The sequence below is a fragment of the Podarcis erhardii genome (assembly GCF_964252035.2).
Source record: "Podarcis erhardii genome assembly, chromosome: 13".
In the NCBI taxonomy this organism is placed as follows: Eukaryota; Metazoa; Chordata; class Lepidosauria; order Squamata; family Lacertidae; genus Podarcis; species Podarcis erhardii.
Genome location: NC_138502.1, coordinates 51,710,857 through 51,732,280, shown reverse-complemented (window position 1 = coordinate 51,732,280; position 21,424 = coordinate 51,710,857). Strand labels below are relative to the sequence as shown.

Below are 21,424 nucleotides of genomic sequence, written 5' to 3'. Positions count from 1 at the left end.
AAGACATTTGACAACATCCCAACATCCCATCAGCTTCAGCTCTTGGATGGAAGTGTTAGCGACAAATTTGAGCCTATTATGTGCCCTTTGCCATGTTCTCCTGTGACTGTTTTGGACCTTTGCAAGTGTTCATGTGTGCACCAGAGATGTGTTCCACCATGTATCCGCAAGACAAGCAAACTGAATTGCAGTGAGAAGTGCAGATACGGCAGCAATCAGGACCTCTGCAACAGAAACGGTCTAAGCTATATTATCGTACTATTATCTCATGCCATACTGAATCGTTTACTGTTTATACTGGAGTTATAGTGGAAATATAAAATTTAGCACTCAGCAATGCTGATTTTTCACATTGATTGGACCCAAACCATTTCTTATACAATACTTTTCATTTGATATAATGCAACCCCTATTTGGTAAACTTTATGAAAATAAAGCATGGCATTTAACTGAATCACCCAAAACCACTTTGTTTCAAATGTTACCCACCCCCGCCACCGCCGCCAATGATGTGTGTTGCCTACCATCAAAATTCATAAGCTGCATGCTCCAACAGGAAGAAGACCTGGGAAACTGGGGAAGGGGATTTCCTATCATTGCAGAAGAGATCAGGGAGCCAGCTGTGAATCAACTAACCTTGTGAGAAGACCCTACCCACTCTGAACTGAACTGACGGATAGCTTCCCAGCTTCTGCATGAAGACCTCCAGTGAGGAAAAGTCTACTATCGTACTAGATTAGTTCAGCAATGGAACCAATTTCCTGAAGGTGTGCTGGGCTCTTCCTGCAGGTCTTAAAGGACAGGATTGTTGTTCACATCTTGGGGATTCTCTAGCTTCAGATTTCTTGCACAGAGCCTACAAGGCTCCTCCAATTCCATGATTAACCTGGAGACATACAGTAAGACTGGTCCTCATGGTTGCAAAGGATATCCTGAAACTTGAGAGCTATGTCTACCCTAATAATGTTCCACAAGCATGAGCAACACAGGTACGTGTGACCAATTTGGGGGTACTTGAGTAAGAAGAATATGTGACTCAGATAGCACACTTCCCATAACTCAGAACATGTAGAAAATGCTGGATAACAGTCTGTGCCAAGAAAAGAGAAGTCTGGTACTGTAAAACTGAAGAGGTCCACAATGGGGAAAAGGTTTGAAAAAGGAAGAAAGAAGCAAAGAGAATGTGCTTATTTGTTTTATTTACTATGGGAAGCAGATTAACATAATGAGTGCTAATATGGGAGGCTGTGCATCTGTAGGTCATGAAAAGAAATGTCTTGGAAAACATGATTGCTTACCTGTAACTGCTGTTGTTCTTCAAGAGTGGCCCAAAATCAGGGTATCCAACCACATAGGCTACCTGGTGGAAAACCCTTCTAGAGCCATGTCACATTGGTCTGTGTCAGCGTTTGGCATCTGTGGCAGATCCTTATCAGTAGCGTGGGAGTCTCCTGTCTTTTCAGTGGTCCTTTACCAGAGCCAGGTGCCTGCCTTCTGAATGAATTAGGTTCTTTTACCCCATGCACTGTCAATCCTTTTGGGCATAGGTGGCTCAGCAGCCAGATGAGTGAGAAGTTTTGCATCCCTCCTGGAGAGTTTATCCTCCTCTCGGAGAGAGACCTTAAAAGAGGCTGTTGACTGAGGATATAAGGCTTCTCTCTAAATATATTGCATCAACTTTTCTGGGGTTTAAAGACGGATCCAGCAAAACACTGTCCAACCTCAGTCTGGAACACTCTGCACCCCAAAAGTAAGAGGGCATTCCACTTCAGTGTGGAATGATGAAGTAGGGGAGGTCTCTGGGCCATAACTCTTAGCATGGGCAATGCTGCAAGACATACAGAACTCCCCTTCTGCCAGAGTGACAAGGGAACCTAGTAAAATAAATGGTGAACTGTGTGTGCCCTGCCATGAAAAGCAAAACAGTCCAGCTTCACCTCCATGAAAGAGGCCAATGTCAAATGAAGGTCCTGCCATTATCAATCTGATGGTGTGTGGGAGGCCTCTCTTTTTAGATATTATCCTCAAATACGATGGTATGTGGAAGGCCTCTCCACAACACTAATTCTGCTATAGAAGGGTTTTCCCCTGAAGGTTTATTTGGACACCTATGTGTGCAAATTTGGACACCTATGTGTGCAAATTTGGTAAAGATCAAGTTCAAGAAACATATATTAGAAGGAATATCTGAGTGCTTTTATGTGGAGCAATATTTTAAATGCAGGAAAAATAGGTCAGTATAAAAAGTAATATATTGTGACTACGTCTGATAACTGAACTAAGGTATCTGAGGCAGTACAACTTTCCGTCTTATTGGTACGAATGTTACAGCATAAAGTATTTTAAATGCAGCCCCCTTACCCTTTTGTTCTTGAGGAGGCAAAGCACTGAAAATGGTAACTCAGTGTCTGATCAATCCTTCTAGTCAACTTGTGAACATTTGGCTGGCATGTGTTTTATGGCTTGATCATCGGCTGATACATGATCAGGAACCAACAGCACTCACAATTTAGGAGAGTCTATGCTTCAAGTATATACATCAAATATTTATACCGTATTTACTCAAGTCTAATGCTCCATCGCATCTAATGCGCACCTCAATGTTCAGAACCTTGAAACCAAGAAAAGCATTTGCTTGCAAATGTCAATGAGCCAATGAATCTAACGTGCACCTTAATTTCGCAATGTAATTTGGCCAAGAAAGGTGAACATTAGATTCAAGTAAATACGGTATACACCCCATATTTATAACCGCCAAAACCAACACAGGCTTAGGAGGAAATGTTAAACAGCTCTCAGATTTCATTGTGCAGGCTAAAACACCACAGGAAGAATCACATTGCTAAAGCTTCTCTGCCATGTAATTATCCCCATTCACTTCAGTGGAAGGGACACCTGCCCCTCTGCCTATGGCAGGTGGTACATTTCCATGGGCAAACGAAGCCCAGGCCCGCAAGAGATGGCTTGATGTTTTCTCTTTCTCTCAGCAGCACTGAATTATTTACCCATAATAGGCAGATTTAGGTCAATAATTCAGTGCTGCTGAGAAGAGAAATGGGCACTGTAATCTTCTGAACTTGTTGGTATCTTTAATTTTACTCCAAGAACAAAATAGACCACATATTTAATGCCTTGAGCTCAGATTCAAAATTGATTGTTGAAAGCTGCCTTGAAGTGTCTATGGAACCACACCTGGTTATATATTTTAGGAAATTCAATAAAAATAATGATGACAGAAGAATCCTGCAATGTGTTGCTCAGTGAAGAGTACAATGTTACAAACAAGATTTTTGTCTGTCGCTCAGAAATGAATTTCACCTCCATTGAAGATCCTCAGAACTTGACCTGCCTAAAATACTTACCTTTAATCACTTTCAGTGATTAAAGGAAAGCTAATTGACTCAAAAATGTAATCAGCTAACAATTCTACTGAGAATATGTTAAAATATTTACAGCACTTTTCAGGCTGTTTGTTCACCAGAATGGATTCCGTTGTTGTCATTTCTCACCTTCCCCCTCTTTTTTTCTCTTCTTCATCTTCTGCGTGGTGGATTCTTGAAGGAGATGATAAACTGCGATTTCTACAAACCAAAGGACTTTTGATACTGGAACGCTGTGTGTTTCTCTTTTCTGCAGCCACATTGCTGGCTACCTCCAGTCCTCTTATGTAAACTCCAGTATACCCATGATGATGCAGTTCACTGTGGTTACTCTCGTGTCGGGTCAACTCAAAGCTCTGTGTCTTCTTCATAATCTTCTTCAGCGGATGTCTCCTGTGGCGAGTGCTGGGTGTCTGGATTGGTTCTGAGCAGCAGGTAGAAATGTTGTCCAAATCTTCTGAAACACGGCTAGTCCTTTGAAACCTACCCAAGAGTGGAGTAAGAGTTTGTGAAACCGAAGGTTTGACAGAAGAAGAAAATGGATCAGTGTTTTGAGCAGCATCTTCCTGATGTAAAAAAGAAGGCACACCCTCAGGTGGGCTGCTGCCTTGAAACGGACCGAGTGACTTACTGTCATGGACGTTATTGAGAGTGCTAGAACAAAAGCGGGAAGATTGGCTTTGTTGTGTTGCAGATTTGCTGCCCAGGTTATGGCCGTCCCTCTGGCCAATCTCTCTCAGAGTACTGCTGGACCCTTCTTCCTTGGTGCCTTTAACTGCTTCTGAAAAGACCTCTTCCAAGTGGTGCCTGGTCTGCTGGCATTTGAGCCATAAAATATTCCATTGTTTTAGTTCCTCCTTGTTACCCAGAGCAATAATCACCTCACTGACTTTCTGAAAGTTCTCGGCAGAAAACTTTGTAGCTTCTTGGTGGTAGCTTTGCAAAGACTGAACTGCAGGCTGAGAATACTTGGCTTCCACTGAAAGCTTTTCAAGAAACTCATTACAGTGAACCATCCACCTGGATGCCTGGATGATTAGTGGAAAGGGAGAGAAAGAAAAAAGAATAGTTTAATGGAGGACATGGATTGATTGGCTGATTTTACTTATACAGTGGTGCCTCGCAAGACGAAATTAATCCGTTCTGCGAGTCTCTTCATCTTGCGGTTTTTTCGTCTTGCGAAGCACGGCTATTAGCTGCTTAGCGGCTATTAACAGCTTAGCGGCTTAGCTGCTTTAAGAAAAAGGAAACAAACTCGCAAGAACTCGCAAGACGTTTCGTCTTGCGAAGCAAGCCCATAGGGAAATTCGTCTTGCGGAACGACTCAAAAAATGGAAAACTCTTTCGTCTAGCGAGTTTTTCGTCTTGCGAGGCATTCGTCTTGCGGGGCCCCACTGTATGCAGCTTTCCCACAATGAACTGTGCCCAAAATAAGGTGTTGAGGCTGGGCAGTTGAGTCATTACTGGAGTTTTGGTCCAGCCCCCAAGATTCTAGACTGCAGAAACTGTACCCAGTTCTGAAAACCAGATCTGTAAGCAAAGCTGTTTTCATGGAAAGTCATAGAGCTGGAAGGGAGCCAAGGGTCATCTAGTCCAGTGTTTCCCAACCTTGTGCCTCCAGCTGTTTTTTAACTACAACTCCCATCATCCCTGACTAGCAAGACCAGTGGCAAGGGATGATGGGAATTGTAGTCCAAAAACAGCTGGAGGCACAAGGTTGGGAAACACTGATCTAGTCCACCCCCTGCAGTGCAAAGTCATACTGCGGAAGAGCAAAGAGCATGCAGACACTTCTGTGATCTACTACTGAACATAACATGTAGAGTGGTGTAATATGAAATAAAAAGAAAATAGAAATATTCTTACTTTTTCATAAAACTCATATAGCTTAAGCAGCTTCTCCAGTTCACATCTCCTCTTCTCGGTTTGAATTGTGATGTTACTCAGATACCTACTGAAAGCCTGAAATTCTTCTTCAGATTTTAATGAAGAATTCTCCTTTATGAGCTGTAGGCCTTTCTGGGAATATTGCTGTAACATAAAAAGAACAACTGGGCTTAGTACTTTTGGGAGTGGGGCGTCATATCCAACAGGATGGAATGGGTGCCCTGTTGCAAAACACTAGACAGGAATCAAAGACTTGTGGGAGGTAGGCTGGACTCCCTCAGTTTTCTGGATTTGCCAAACAGAAAGTACCAACGGAGTCCCTAAAGAGAGAAAAAATACCTGCCTACTTCCCACTTCCTTGGCTTTGGAAATTTCTATAATCAAATCTCTAAATTGCTAAGTATCTGAAAGGCAAAGAAACACAACACAAGGAACTAGTACTCAAGGTAGGCCATACTCCTACCCAACAGTGTATAGTAAAGCACCATAGGGTGGGGTCCATTGGATATGACGCCCCACTCCCAAAACTACACATCAGGTAAGACCAATTGTTATTTTTAGTTTGTGGGGTGTCGTATCCAATGGAATGGGACACACCACAGCGGATTCACCAATTCAGGAGGGTCCCATCTCTGCAACACACTGACTATAATACCTGTTGGAGCACTGTACGACCAAAGGCCGCCTCAGCTGAGGACAGCTGGTCCAATCTGATAATTCTATTGTGTGCATTATCTTACATTTCAGGATGGAGGTACTAGCCTCTTGGAACAGTCTTATAGAAAAGGATTCGTCTTGAACAGAACCATCACTCTAATCGTCGTCAACTCCTGCTTCTAGCAAAGAGGATGCAGTGGAAGGAAAAGGAAACTCAGCCTCAGCCTCTTTTTCCATGGAGTCCTTCGAGTTAGGGGAAGAGACTCTAATATCCCAAAGGTCTCAAAGGTCTCTGTTTGCCACTCTGCTAACCAGGAGAAAAGGCACACACTCCATTTGCCACACCGTGGAGGCGGGGGACAGAAGCTACACACCCTCTCCTTGTCACAGCTGCTGACCAGGAGGATGAGGACAAGGGGCAGGCACTCTGTCACCACCAAAGCTAACTGGGAGGCAGGCAGTCAGGGCTCAGTTTCAAAGGCAAATAGAAGCATATTAGGAACGCTCACTCTATTGTGATCCCAGAAAAATGGCGGCAGCCGCTGTAGCTGCTGAGGGAAAGGAAAAGAGTGTGCCGAGAAAGGGCCGCCTGAAAGCGGGAACAGCCGTTGGCATTGCAGCAAGGGCACTGGTTCTGGAAATAAATTCAATATAAACAACTAAGGAATCAAAGAAGGATGGCAAATACGGTAAGTGGAAAAACCAAACATAAAGAGCAATGGAAAGGGGGGTTTTTTTGTGTGTGGAAAAAACCACAGCGCGTAGACAAAGAACTGTAAAACTAAAACGACAATAAGGGAAATCTAAAGAAAAAAAGAGGGTTCAGAAGCTAGTAAAAAACTTAGTTAGGAGAGCTAGGAGGAACGTACTGGCTGCGTCTAGATAGGAAAAACTGAGGGAGTTCAGCATACTTCCCACAAGTCTTTGCTCCTGCCTGGTGTCTCGCAAGAGGGTGAACACCCATTCCATTCCATTGGATATGACACTCCATGAATTAAAACACCAAGTTGTAAATTTTCTTTCTTCTTGACCAAACACTTTCTATTACACAAGGAAAGAAGGATTTGGGGTTTCAAAAGGTATTTGTTAGCCCTTGCGCAAACCATGGTGATTGTGAATCACACACCCTTGGTATTGTTGGTATGCCATCATATCAAGTTTTCCAGTTTCAATGGCTGCAGCAAATAGCCAAAAGCCCCATCATGGTTATGGGCCTGGTTGTCAAATGTTTTAAGCTACATGCATAAAGTTTGAGAAAGAAAAGCAAAGCACTTACCATGGCCTTTTCACTGAAAACCAGGAACTGTTCCTGTTTCCTTTTCACATTTTCAACTGAAAGATGTTCTTGATCCAAAGGACCAATATATTGTTCTCTCTCATTTTCAAACCAGACTTTTATCTGTAAAGAATACAAGGCTTTATATCTAGAAGTAACAAACAGTTCATTTAGCACACCTTTAGCAAAAATGTGCACCTTCATCAAAATAATGTGGGTTTTTAAAAAACTTATTTTAAAGCAAACTGCTCTAATGTTTTAGAATGTATGATGCTGTTTAGTTGCAACCGTGGCCTGAAACCACTTTAATTTATATGCATGTGCATGTATGTGCATGCACACCCCCCCAGCCTCCTGCACTTCTTTTCCTTCACATGTTTCAACATGCATGGCCAGTGGTATAAAAGGACCACTGAGAAAGTTCTCCTGAGGGCCAAACCATGCATGTTACTAAAAGCATGAGACAGCTTCCTCCCCACCCAATAACGTTTAAGGCAAAGACTTGATGTGGCATCACCACAAAGGGAAGTGTGGCCTCTTTTGGTCTGTGGAGGGCCACATTCACACAGGGGTAATCTTTCAGTTGGAGGGGGCATATTGCCTGCTGGTGGTGGGCAATTCTGGATTAATTAATTCCCAATAAAGTGAGCTCTACTGGGTTTGATTGGGAAGGGCTGCAGCTCACTAGCAGAACATCTCTTTTCTTGCAGAAGATCCCAGCGTCAACCCCAGGTGGGGCGAGCAATGCACCTAGTCTGGAATCCTGGAGAGCCACTTGTTAGTGTAGATCAGGCATCCCCAACCTTCAACCCTCCAGATGTTTTGGACTACAATTCCCATCATCCCTGACCACTGGTCCTGTTATGGACCTGATCATGGGAGTTGTAGGCCAAAACATCTGGAGGGCTGCAGGTTGGGGGTGCCTGGTGTAGATAATAGTTTGCTAGAGGGACCAATAGTGTGAATCGGCATAGATCAGCTTCTTGTGCTCCTAAATATAAAGAGATATTCATTTTACTACAACGAATCGATAGAGCTACCATTCTGGAGAGCATGGGAAAGAAATTCCTTTTTGACTAGGCACATATTTGAACACACTCAGCAGAAGCCTATCAAATTGATCTCAGGCATTTGAAATGTAACAAAATTTTCTTTAACCAGGGGGGGAAAAATGTTTGTTTACATGAAACAGTAAACCATGGATGGGGAACCTCAGGTCCAGGGGCCAAATGTGTCCCTCCAGGTCTCTGTATATGGCTGTTGGGACTCTCCCCAGGCAACTACCCCACTCCTCAGCCACACCCTTACTGGTCCTGCTCTGCACCCTCCTTGTGTGTTTCTGCCTGGCAGGGATGTGTCCTCAAGCTCTGATGATGCCTCTGGCTTGTTTGGATGGAGAACAGAGAGGAATGTGAAAGCGTGGGAGAAATTCACCTACTGTACAAAGGTGAAATTCACTGTAATCCCTGACTCGACATTACTTTTGAATCAGGAATTGTGGTTTGTTTCACTAACAACAAACCATAGTCTGTAGACTATGTCTCATAGCAAACCTATTTAAGTAAATGTTACTGAGAGGTACGGCATGGTCTCTGTGATTGGATCTCCCAGCTGTTGTTTTTAAAGCTGAAAAACAACTTTACTGACCTGTTCACAGCCTTCTTCAAATTTTCTCATTGCCAAGAGATTCTCTAGTTGTTGCAGACATTTATTAGACAATAGAACCAGCCTATGAACTTCCTCATCTACTCGATTATACAGCTTTGTAATAGTCTCCATGGCATCTCTGTTGGAGAGAGGAGGAAACCAAGCATTGGTTAACTAAATAGCAAATAACTACTGAAGCTACTAGAAATTAAAAGTGCTTACCTGAACTGTTTCAAACAGTAGTGACAAACTTCAGGTTCTGCTGGCCAAAAAGGACAGAGGCAATAATCCTACATAATAATCTCTGCCCCATTACATTATGTATCCTTGGTATATTTTTTAAATTAAATTTAAATTAAAGGCTGTTCAGAGAAATGTGTAGCGAGTTTCACTTACAGAATGGAGTTTTGGAATGTTCCCTCCAACTTCAAGTTACCCAATTCAGATTACAGAACAAGCTGTTTTTGAGCTTCACAGAGTAGTTTAGGTTATTAGCAGCAGCAGAGAGCCTGCACTTTGAAATGAATGCATCAAAAGCTGAACTTTGCTTGCCTATAGGATATGCGGGCTTTGCCCTCAATGCTGGCAAAACACTATACAGTATTTAACCGTCACCTTGGACGGCATTTTCTCCTGTCTCTTTCTAAAACACAACGTGATCCTTGGTTCCTTTGCAACACCTACGGTGACATTTTCATTTTTTCCAACATCCAGACTTTTTAAAAGCATTATTTTCCAACTGGCACCATAATGACAGAGTGCTTAACAATGCATGATGCAGTAATATTGGCATATGAAGTACCTACCTATAATCTTCTGTGTTACAGAATTCTTCCTTTCTAAGCCTTGCAAGGACCGTTCCACCCTCAAGCCTTAAGGTGACCAACAGTTTATCTTCCAGAACAAGTTTCATCATCGTCTTGTGTTTATTCATTAAGTCATCTACCTCCTAAAAATAAATAAATGAAAGCCTGTTTGCTTTGCAAGTAATTCTGCAGTGAATATACCTGAAAATGCAGCATTCTCTTATTGAAGAACTCAGACCCAGCATTGGCAACCAGCCAGATTGGATACCACCCAGACCAACATTATAGTTTTTGCTTACAAGAATGTGGTGACACTGGTGAAAAAGCACCAGACTGGACAATTCTTCAGAAGCCTCTCCCTGCCTGCCCCGCCACCCAGTAGGCTCGTGGGGCAGGGCCTGCCTGAGAGTCATCTGGAGGCACCTTGCAGAGAGCCCCAGACGGCCTCTTGCTCTGGGCCCCCCTAAACATGGTCCAGCCATGCATTTCCATGACCTGATGGACGCAGCAAACAGCAATGCAAATATTGTGATCCTCTTATTAGGGGTTGAAGGACGGAGAAAGAGGGAAAGAGAGTGAACTTGTGGGAGAGGCAAGATTGGAACCAGGAGACTCCTATCAATAGCTCTGTTTACTTCTCCCAGCAAGCAGTGTTTCAAACTCAGTTAAGTACAGCTCGTGCTACATTTAAAAACACTGAACAAGACCAATACTCACTTGTGCAGTACTTGGTGTCTGGATATTGCTGAGTGAACATAAAGAGTATTGCAAGAAAACAAGGGCCTCTTTGCAGTTTGTAATAAATGGCTCAAGTTTCTGGAAGTACAGGTACAATAAATGGTTAAAATGGAACAGAAAATAGCATTTTTACAGTTATTTGTTTTTTTTTATATAAATATTTATTAAGGTTTTTAAATATAAATGCACACATAATAAACGATCTTACTTCTATTACAACAATTTCATCACTTCTTTGGACTCCCTCACGTCTCCCGCTCCCATTTACCTCGTTAAAAAAATTTTCCAAACAAATTATCAACTTGTTTACAATCTCATGTCCACTCATTCAAATATAATCTAGCACTTCTTCCAAAAAAAATTTATATTTTCTTTAGTCTCACTTATCATCAAATTTAAATCTAGTTTAGTGGTGGCCAGTTTTTTATAATCTAGCATCCTTCTTAACATTCAACCAAATTACAATGTTTTTGTAGATACATCTTGAATTTCTCCCAGTCTTCCTCCATCTTCTCTTCTCCCAGCTCACGGATTCTGCCGGTCATCTCGGCCAGTTGCATATAGTCCATCAGCTGCATCTGCCACTCTTCCAGTGTGGGTAGATCTTGAGTTTTCCAGTTTTTTGCAATGAGAATCCTTGCTGCCGCATTTTTACAGTTATTTGATAGTACTGATGAGCTGTGCTTGTGATAGGATGTGTCCACATGCACAAAATTGCAACATTAGGTATATTATTAAGTCCATGGAAATAATAAGCTTTAGATTTCATTAAATTTCAGTGTACTCTCTTTCCAAACTGGTTCAGCAATAATGTCCACCAATGTTGAGAGCTAGTATTCCCTCCTTAGCTTGCACCATGTGTTTCTTAGGACACACAAACAACAAGTCATAAACAGGTTGGTTGTTTTTAATTCAGGTCATACCTGGTGACCTGAATTAAACATTTGTCCTGTCCACATTTTTCTAATAACCAGGATCCAGATGCTCAGAAAGGCTGCTTACTTGACTATGAGAGGATCTTATGGGAGTTCAAATTGGTTACCCAGCATACTGGGGCATTAAAGCAGAGGGGCAGTGGGCTTGGGGAAACCCAGCCAGATGTCTCAAGACCTGAAACACATCTGGGTCAGAAGAAATGTTGTTGGGGGAGAGTTTCAGCATGACGTGTCCACTGCAAATCACCCTCCACCCCACTTTAGAGCTGTGTGGTACAATTAGTGTCTGAAGACATGGGTTATACCACCATAAATCTTGTCTCAACATGAATTACATTTATAGAGTTCAACACCTTTACAAATCCCTAAGGCACTGTGGTGAAAAAACTATAGCTGATCTGATAAGGGTTTTCCCCCACTGTGGTGGTCATGACAGCCCACTCAATCTGCACATTCTTTTTTCTAGGTCCTTTTTTTAAAAAAGGAAGATTCACTGGCTTAATTCGGACATCACAGCAAGCCATGGCTTGCACCAAGCGTAATTCACAATGCAAGTCATAGTTTGAACTTCCAAAATACTATAAACAAACCATGATTTAGAGCAGTCTGCTTTTGTTTTTCATCTCTATTGTGCAAACAGCCTCTGGAAATGGAGAAATGGCTGTAATTGTGGTTTGTCATTTCCAAACAACATGCCAAATCCTAGGTAAGACTTCTCAGCCACAATCTGAGATGATCCCTGAATTGACCCAAGAATGTTTACCTGGATCATTCTTGATTCTGGTAAATATTATTATTAACAACTAGCTTTTATGACAAACTAAATGTTAACTAAGGCAATCAAAAATTGGTTCAGAAAGCACCATTAAAAAGAGTTCCAAACCTTAACTCACCCTTCGAAAGCATATCCAGTCATTATGACTATAAGGGAATGTTCCATCAAACTCTGCGGTCAGTTGGGTACAGTCAATGAATCTATGCAAAGCCTTGAGCGACGTGAGAACTTCACACTGTCAAACAAAGTTAACACTTATATACAATTTGTAGACACCAAACTTTTGAATGAGATTTGCATTGTGTCAAACAAAAGAAAACCAAGTCCCAGAATGTTTGCTGGATGCCTAGCAATGCACCTTTCACATAATCTCGAAGAATTGCAGCTGGTCAAAAAGTAGCCTGGCGGCTTTCTTCATATATGGGGTTTCCCTTTTACCAAATTCTTCAGGAAGGGGAATTTGCATTATCTGAGTACTGGCATAAAGTGGAAAATTAATGAAATCAGTGTACCCACCCCTTCAGGGAGAATTCACTGAATGAAGTGCTTGGTGAATGAGGGAAGATACTCACCATATAGCCTGACACAGCAGCAGCATAGCAATCTGGCTCCCTTCTCTGCAAAGGAGGGGCAGAGTAGCTTTCCCAGCCTCTTCTGGGCAACCATCTGAGGGACATGTGCCATTTGGGGGCAAAGCCAGAAGCAAAAATAGGCAAAGCAACTAATGCCCATTTGAGTTTTCCAAAGTAGCCTTGTGTCGATGTCACTCTCACACAGCTCTCTGTCTTCCATCCAGACAGGCAAGAGGCAATGTCAGAGCTCAAGGACACATTCCAACCAGGACAAAACACTGAAGAGCAGGGTCAGTGAGGGGGGTGGCCCAGGGAGAATATCAAGGGCTAGACAGGTGGGTCTGGAGGACCACATCTGGCCCCCTGGGTCCTAGGGCTCTCACCCTTGCTTTAAAGGGACACTATCCCTCAAGGAGAAAAAAGACACACAGAGGGTCACAAATTTAGGTTGACATTAGCCAGTCCTTACTCAGTCTCCTTTGATCTTAGAAGGTTTTGTTGTTGTGAAGCTAGCTACCTCTGCTGTCTGGCTTCCTGAGAGCAACATAGCAGAGGTACTTACTGCAGAATAACTGTTGAATAATTCACATGAGCTTTCCAAATTTAAAATTCTGTTTAAATATATATATATACCTGAAATGCAACTTCTTTGTCAGGCTTAAAAGCAGATTCCTTATCAGTCAAGATCAGAACACTATGAATGGAATGAGGAACGGCATTCTAAAAACAAAATGAATTTGATGAAATACAATATGCACACCTTATTGAAATAAGAATTAAGAAAAACCAACAGCAAAAACCAACAGCAGCAGCAATCACTGAGGAGGATTCAGACTGGAAAGACAGTTGGCAGATAATTCCAGCACAGTGGAACCTCGGGTTATGTGCCGTCCTCCTTACGCATGCTTTGGGTAACATGCTCCGCTAACCCAGAAGGAGATCCTCTGGGTTGCAACCTATGCCCCAGGATGCGAGCGGAAGTCGCACACTGGCAATGCGCTGGTAGCGGGAGGCTCCATTAGCAAAAACGCGCCTCATGTTAAGAACGGTGTTCCTAACCGGAGGTACCACTGTACTCCAGAAGTAAGCCCCGTTGATCTTAATACAAATGTGTTTTGAATTTCACACAAAAGACTCTTTAGCAGACGTAGTTACAGTAAGCAGAGTACTCTTTTTGACGTTGTCACCTGCTCCTTCTGAAAAAGCAAGGAGAAGTAGCAGTAACATCTGCACATTTTGTCCCCCCTCCCTCTCTGGAAGTGGTGTGGGACTGGGTAACAGCGAGGAGGAGGAGGAGGAGGAGGAGGAGGAGGAGTGTGCACCTAGGGAAATGTCCAAGGGCCCCCAAAACCTGAAACTGCCATAACAACTCCTTTGCCTCACTTGCAGAAGGTAAATATGGCTGGCAGGTCTCCTGAGACTCAGATATGGTGGTGAATCTTAAAGCAGAGAGCCTGGTGGTAGCTGGTGTCTCAGGGATGGAGCCAGAGGGACTGCAGCTAAGATCAACAACACCTGTCATTAAAGTACTTAACTTTGGCTGGGCAGTGTTCAATGTTTTAACTCAAAAAGGAATGCTGGATGCCACTGTAACTTTTAGGAAATGTTGCTGTCCTCACTCACATCATTATAATCAAATATAGTATGGTCAATGTTACACACCCCACCTTCTTCAAGTTCACCAGAATCTGCAGAGAGCCAAACTGTATTTAATTTGTGTCACTAAAATTATGAACATTATAAAATTGAATTGTTTCCAAAATGCATTTTTTCTTCAAGCAAGGGAGCAGATAATAAGATAAAGGCATCAGTTAAACCCCCACTTCATAAGAAAATGGACAGAACAAACTTTTTTTTAGGAAATGCCCTTTACATTATTGTAGATACAAACTTTGATGCACTATGAATTATTTTTTTAAAAAAAATTCAAAAGTGGAGTTAATATATGGAAAATGCCAGATCCTTACAAAGAAAGGGATTATAATAAATAACAGCATTATTCAACTACTTTCAGCCGAGGCTAGAGTTTGCTAATACACTCTGCCAAGACAAACTGCCTTGCTTTCAGAATTTAATTCAACTTCTTGTGATGACTTGCTTTTCCACACGGAAATATGCCTGTCATATTGTAGGTGTATAGAAAATACTAAAGTCAGCTTAGTGAGATAATTACATTGCTGTGAACTGAACAATAATTAGCTTCCCCACCTACATAATGACTTGGAGACCACAAAGTACCTGATTACCTACTACTAGACGCTTTCCCCAGAACATATTTCTCCAAAACCTGTAAGTATGTTAACCGAAGAATGCTATTGAAACCCCATGACATTCAGTAGGGGGCTACAAATGTTGGAAAACATGTCACATGCAATGCTTTCAGGGCGAAGGACGTGTGGCTCCAGAATTGGCCTCCACCGTCACTTATGGACTCATTGTTAAAACCGTGTTTATGAAAGACAATCTTACTCAGCTACGAGTGATCGCTAAAGAAGAATCCATAGTGCTAGCCTTTTATAGTTCCAGGGCAAAGAATGAGAATAAACACTAGCAAATGGGTATAAATCAACCATTCTTACCCCCATCACTATAAGTAGCATAAACGGAATACCCTGAAGCTTAATGCTAGTAGATTTCGGATTATCAACAGAAAAGGCCCACTGAAAATGCCCTGGCTTCAAAAGAAGAAAGACTGTTCATTGTCCCTGGACCAGATGGACACATAATAATTAGAATAATTATAATAATATCCTTCTTTTAGTTTGTGATGCTAAATACATACATACCTGTAATGCTGTAAAGGCTTTGAAGAGGACAGCTACATTCTGACTTTTGCGGGAATCTACTAAAATAAGTAGCCCCAAAGAACGGACATCCTTTCTGAAAGAAATAAGAGGAAGTTATTTAAACCACACTTACAAAATGTTTAGAAGTACAGTGGTACCTCAGGTTACAAACGCTTCAGGTTACAGACGCTTCAGGTTACAGACTCCGCTAACCCTGAAATAGCACCTCAGGTTAAGAACTTTGCTTCAAGATCGGAACAGAAATCATGCGGCGGCAGTGAGAGGCCCCATTAGCTAAAGTGGTACCTCAGGTTAAGAACAGTTTCAGGTTAAGAACAGACCTCCAGAACGAATTAAGTTCTTAACCCGAGGTACCACTGTAAAATGAAAATGAAATACGTGGCCATAATGAGCACAGAGGAAGATTAAATAGCAATTTACACCATGCAGCAGCCATGAAAAAGGCAAATTCCGTGCTAGGGATTATTAGGAAAGGAACTGAAAATAAAACTGCTGGCATCATAATGCAACTGAACTTGGAATAATGTGTACAATTCTGGTCGCCTCACCTAAAAAAATGATATTGTAGAGTTGGAAAAGGTTCAGAAAAGGGGCACCCCAATGATTAAGGGGGAGGGAGCAAGTGCCTTATGAACAAATTTGCAGCATTGGGGACTTTTTAGTTTAGAGATAAGGTGAGTATGACGTGATACGATGGAAGTTTATAAAACTATGCATAGCATGGATAAAGCGGAGAGAGAAAAGTTCTTCTCCTTCTCATAACACTACAACTCGTGGATATCCAACAAAGCTGGATGTTGGGAGATTCAGGACAGAGAAAAGAAATGACTTCTTCACGCAGCAGAACATAGTCAAACTATGGAACTTGCTCTCGAGGAGACAGTGGCAGCCACCAATCTGGATGACTTTAAAAGAGGATTAGACAAATTCATGGAGAAGGAGAGGGCTGCCAATGGCTATGCTCTACCTCCACAGTTGGGGGGCAGCAATGCTTCTGAAAACAAGTTGCTGGAAACTGCGGGGCAGGTGGGAGAAGATTGTTCTTGTGCTCACATTCTTCCATAGGCATCTAGTTGGCCACAGTGAGAAGAGAACGCCAGACTAGATGGGCCATTGGTCTGAACCAGCCGGGCTATTCTTATGTTCTTATACAGATGCTTGAGCATCAAGAGACCTGGGTGCCAAGACCTGCTACATACAACAGAACTTCAAGGGGCACCATCTCATTCACCCCAAAAGAACTGGTGCACCTGTAAGCATTTGTACATGTGCCAAAACTAGCTGAGAGGCAGCACATGGAGATCCGCACTGATCCTTGCAATGTTCCCTAATTGTTCTCATTCAGAGTGGTTGGGGCAACCGAGTCACATGGGTGGGGTACAAGAAATTAATAATAATAATAATAATAATAATAATAATAATAATAATAATAATAATAATAAATAATGAAATAACCACAGTGTGAAACATTCACACCAGGCTGGCCACATTCTTGTACCTCCAACAACTGCGAAGAAAAATGAATTTCAGCTGGGGCAGCCTCGCATCCTTGCTGAAGCCCCTCTCACCCACAGCATAGGAACAGGAGCCCTACCCTCTGCTGTATCTAGCTACTGTTACACCCTATATAAGCAGTGGTTTTTAGTAGTTCTTCTGTTTTAAGCAACCTATTATTCTAGGGCCTTGATGAAAATTGAGTCTTAACTCCTCTGAATTATGGTGCTGAAGGAGACTCTTGAGAGTCCCATGGACTGCAAGAAGATCAAACCTATCCATTCTGAAGGAAATCAGCCCTGAGTGCTCACTGGAAGGACAGATCGTGAAGCTGAGGCTCCAATACTTTGGCCACCTCATGAGAAGAGAAGACTCCCTGGAAAAGACCCTGATGTTGGGAAAGATGGAGGGCACAAGGAGAAGGGGACGACAGAGGACGAGATGGTTGAACAGTGTTCTCGAAGCTACAAACATGAGTCTGACCAAACTGCGGGAGGCAGTGGAAGACAGGAGTGCCTGGCGTGCTCTGGTCCAGGGGGTCACGAAGAGTCGGACACGACTAAACGACTAAACAGCAACAACAAACTCCTCTGCACTACTGGCATGAATGTTACACCAAAAACATGAATAGTTGCTGCTGCTGCTTACCTGGGAATACTGTGGAAATACACTAGAAGTTGTGTGAGCTCATTGACTCTCAGAGGTTCACTTAACCAAGCACTATTACTCATGCAGACCTGCACAACTGCTCTTCCACCACGATCCCTGTTTCCTATGAAAAAATTATATATATATAAATGAATCTTCTGTAATAATGTCCTACACCTCTTGAGTGTCTTCTTTCCCACAAACCAAATCACTTTGCCTTCATGGGTAGAAGTGGCTCCTTTCAAAAGCTGAGGGGGAACAGAGCGTAACAGATTCCTTTCTGGGGTACCTTCATCCATTTACTTGGGGGACATCTCCTTCCCTCCCTCCTCCCACACGTGTCCCTTTGCCCTAGGAAATACATAAAGGAACAGCATCGCTTTCTCCTGACTAACAGAGACAGCAGTTGTTATGCTGCAACAACAACAAATATTTCCAAACTGAAAACCAAAAGGTTTACATTTTTGAAACAGGCAGCAGTTGCCTGGATTCTTCCTTCAGATAGTGAGAAGATAAGCTCATTTTTATATGATGGTATTCGCTGTCTGAAAGAAGGATCCTTTGGGGGGGGGGCGTTGGTCAGTACTGCCTGCCTGAAGACAAAAAGGCCTACATTTTTCAATTTAAATGTTTTTGTTGCACGGAGCACATCATTTCTGGAGTACTTTTTGCAGAACTTCTCTCGTCTCCTACCCATTCCCCTTACCCAGTTAGCCCAACTGTGCTGAGGCAGATCATGGGAAGCACCCCCCCCCCGACATGCCATAAGAGATCTCCGCAAACTTCGTACATGCTTACACACCATTAACTTTTCACTACAATGTAGTACATACCACACAGAGAAATGACTCCAGACTGCAGTAATTCTTGATTAACTTCAAGCAACTGGTGTGATAACAAGTGTCTGGGGTCCCCAGTGTTTGCAGACAGCAGCTCATTCTCAGGGCAATGTAGCAGAGGTGGTGAATTTACAGTAGACTCATAATCCCGAAAATCAATTCTGGAGTCTCCGAGGTCTGGAGAAAATACTAGTGATGTGAAAGAAGACAGCTTAAGAGTCTCCACCCTCTCTTTTTTAAACATAAATAAAATAAAAATGTTTTTTATTGGTTTTCAAGTGTAACACCAAAAACATAGCATAAAGCAAAAAAGCACATGGGGTACATATTATTGGATTGTCAAGTGCATCAAGTAAAATTAAGGTACATGCATAATAGTTTCACTGGTTAATTAGACCACACACAAGTGACATAGGGGGTTGTAATAGCTGTGCTGACATAGTCATGTGAACAATAAACAAAGACCATGTATCTAAAGACTTGTTCCTCTTTGCCTGTCCATTTACAACACTGCTGTGATGGAAAGTGCTAGTTCCGAAACAGAAGCATACCTGGAAAGCAAAGTAAAATTTTCCCCAGTTTCCTACCTGGCAGCTATCTCCAGGTAGAGATAGAGACAAGAGTTCGAAATGAAACCTTAGGGTTACAATTGCTCTCAAGTGACAAAAAGGGCTAATTTAGGATTCACAATCGAATTATGAATGATTGTAATAGAAATTTCAGGGGACATATTTTGCCAGAAAGATTGTTTCTGGAAACAGTCCCACCACCCGTGGATCAGGGATCCCACAGCATTGCACACTCTCCAACAAGATCTTTCTCTCTTTCCTTTGGAAAGAAGCCAATTTTCACTTTTGAAAAGTGATTTTGTAAAGAGTTACACGGTGATGAAATTTAAGTGGAGTCTAATTTCTTGCAGGACACTAGATACGTTAAAAAAACAACCCACAGCTTTCGTGCCTTAGCCTCTGATCATAACATGCACTCAGCCCTTCTGACTGCACAGTTCCACTTGGACTGAGAAGCAAGAACTTTGCAGAGAAAAGTAGTTATCTAAGTGCAATCCTATACATGCCTGTATACTGACTTCTCATGGAAGTCTGCATAGGATTGCATCTAAAATCAGTTCTATCTGATGGAAGTCAGTGGGACTAACAGCCTATCGCATGTATTTTTGCTTGTGATTTATATTTGCGTTCAATATAAATATGCATAGGATTGCAACCTAAATCTTCTTAAATCTCCATCCATTCATTTAAATGGCTTCTGAATAGGCCAATACAAGAATAAGTGTATTAAATGACCCAAATGCTATGTGGTTGGTTTTTCATGATTACTATTTTTTAAAAATCTCTTAATTTCTTAAGAAATTTCTGCTGAAATGTAGGAGAAACTGAAACCCATATAATACCTTCACACGACAGCCACTTGTTATAGTGCAGTTGCTAAATGTCGGTAGATAAAATAGTATGTTATATTCTAAAGATTTAGCATTTGCAAAATACTATGCTAAAAAATTATATGATATTGCTCTTGGCACAAGAAATATTTGCTTTTAAAGAGCAGCCAACAACTTCTGAAGTTGGTTCTGACCTAACCCAAAGCAAAATCCTCTAAAAAAGGGAGAGGGAGGGGAAAAACATTAACTCGCCAAAGCCAGGAACTGAGGATTGGGGGACTTTGCATTTAGTGATTATTTTGAGATACTATGGAACTAATTAAATTGTGGCCCTTGCCTCATCTGAAAAGGGAAGATAATACTGCAAAAGCATTATTCCACTACATTAAACAAACAGATCTGCCTAAATTTGAAGTTTGGGAATCTGGACTTTTCTGAACACCCAACTGGTTAAAAATAGTTTCAGGGATGCTTCACATATCATCAGCTTCTAACATGAATGTTATTTTCCTACTTCCTACAAAGCAATAGGAAACAGAGTTATTTCCTCATGTATATTGTAAACACCTGACAATTCTAAATGTGTATAAATTGCTGCATACAGGCTGGAATTATGCAAACACAGAAGAGGCTTTTGTGCAGGAATGCGGCATGGGGGTGAAGACTGTTAAATACAGTGTGTGTGTGTGTGTGTGTGTGTGTGTGTGTACAAGTATATATACTTTTACATATACATATGGCCAATATACTCTTCTGTCTAATGAAGTCAGATTTATCTAGCATCACATAAAACACTTTATAAGAAAACTTCTTTGTAATATGGGTTTCTCCAGGACCTCTGTGGCTCCCCACAGCTACTGGACCAAATGGATACCCTCAAGGGAGTGTGGTTTTCCGCTATGGAAAATAATGTGACCTAACACCCACAAAGAGTTGCTACAAAGAGCAGTGAGTGGTTAAGAAGAGGGGATGAAGAGGGGGAAAGAGGATCTAGAGAAGGCAGATGAAGACCAGAAACCTTTTTAGCTCATTAATATCCAGAAAAGAAACAAAATAAATTCTGACTGATGATAGCTCTTTGGTCCAGACAGTCATACATGCCTCATACATAGCATTTATCTGCAAATCTACCCAGATATGGGGGGGGGGGGCTGTGATTTTCACATGCAGTGGTGTACACTTTGTTTTTCCTTAATCCTGTGCATAATGTCATGTAGTAAGTGGTCCTAAATCACATGCACTGGTTCAGTGCAAGTAAAATCCCACTGATTTCACTTTAGACTGTGCCAATGGTGACTTTAAACCTTGAGTTATCAGAATTGCTAACACAGGATAGATAGCTCTGTAGTTGCTGTTATTCTGTTGTCTAGCTCCATTTATCCCACTGCCATTCCATTTCCTAGCTCTGTTTGTTCTGCTGCTGGTATGCTTAATGTTATAGATCTATTTACATCATTCAAAGCCACAAACTTATCTCTGAACTCTCAGAATATAGCAGGATATCAGCAGAAAACAAAACCCCCTGCCACTCTACAAATAAACATAAATAGCACCTATGCTTCCA

General features: G+C 41.9%; 1 protein-coding gene across 1 annotated transcript in view; it reads right to left on the bottom strand.

The window, feature by feature from the left end:
• PLEKHG4B (pleckstrin homology and RhoGEF domain containing G4B) overlaps positions 1-21,424 on the bottom strand; it is an 81,781-nt gene that overhangs the window by 28,353 nt on the left and 32,004 nt on the right. The window contains exons 4-14 of the mRNA XM_081837247.1: positions 18,456-18,650; positions 17,623-17,746; positions 15,460-15,553; positions 13,307-13,393; positions 12,220-12,336; positions 10,371-10,469; positions 9,654-9,796; positions 8,848-8,986; positions 7,201-7,323; positions 5,247-5,411; positions 3,510-4,408 (exon numbers count right to left, since the gene is read on the bottom strand). Coding sequence (XP_081693373.1) covers positions 3,510-4,408; positions 5,247-5,411; positions 7,201-7,323; positions 8,848-8,986; positions 9,654-9,796; positions 10,371-10,469; positions 12,220-12,336; positions 13,307-13,393; positions 15,460-15,553; positions 17,623-17,746; positions 18,456-18,650 — 2,185 coding nt within the window. The remainder of the gene's footprint in view (positions 1-3,509; positions 4,409-5,246; positions 5,412-7,200; positions 7,324-8,847; positions 8,987-9,653; positions 9,797-10,370; positions 10,470-12,219; positions 12,337-13,306; positions 13,394-15,459; positions 15,554-17,622; positions 17,747-18,455; positions 18,651-21,424) is intronic.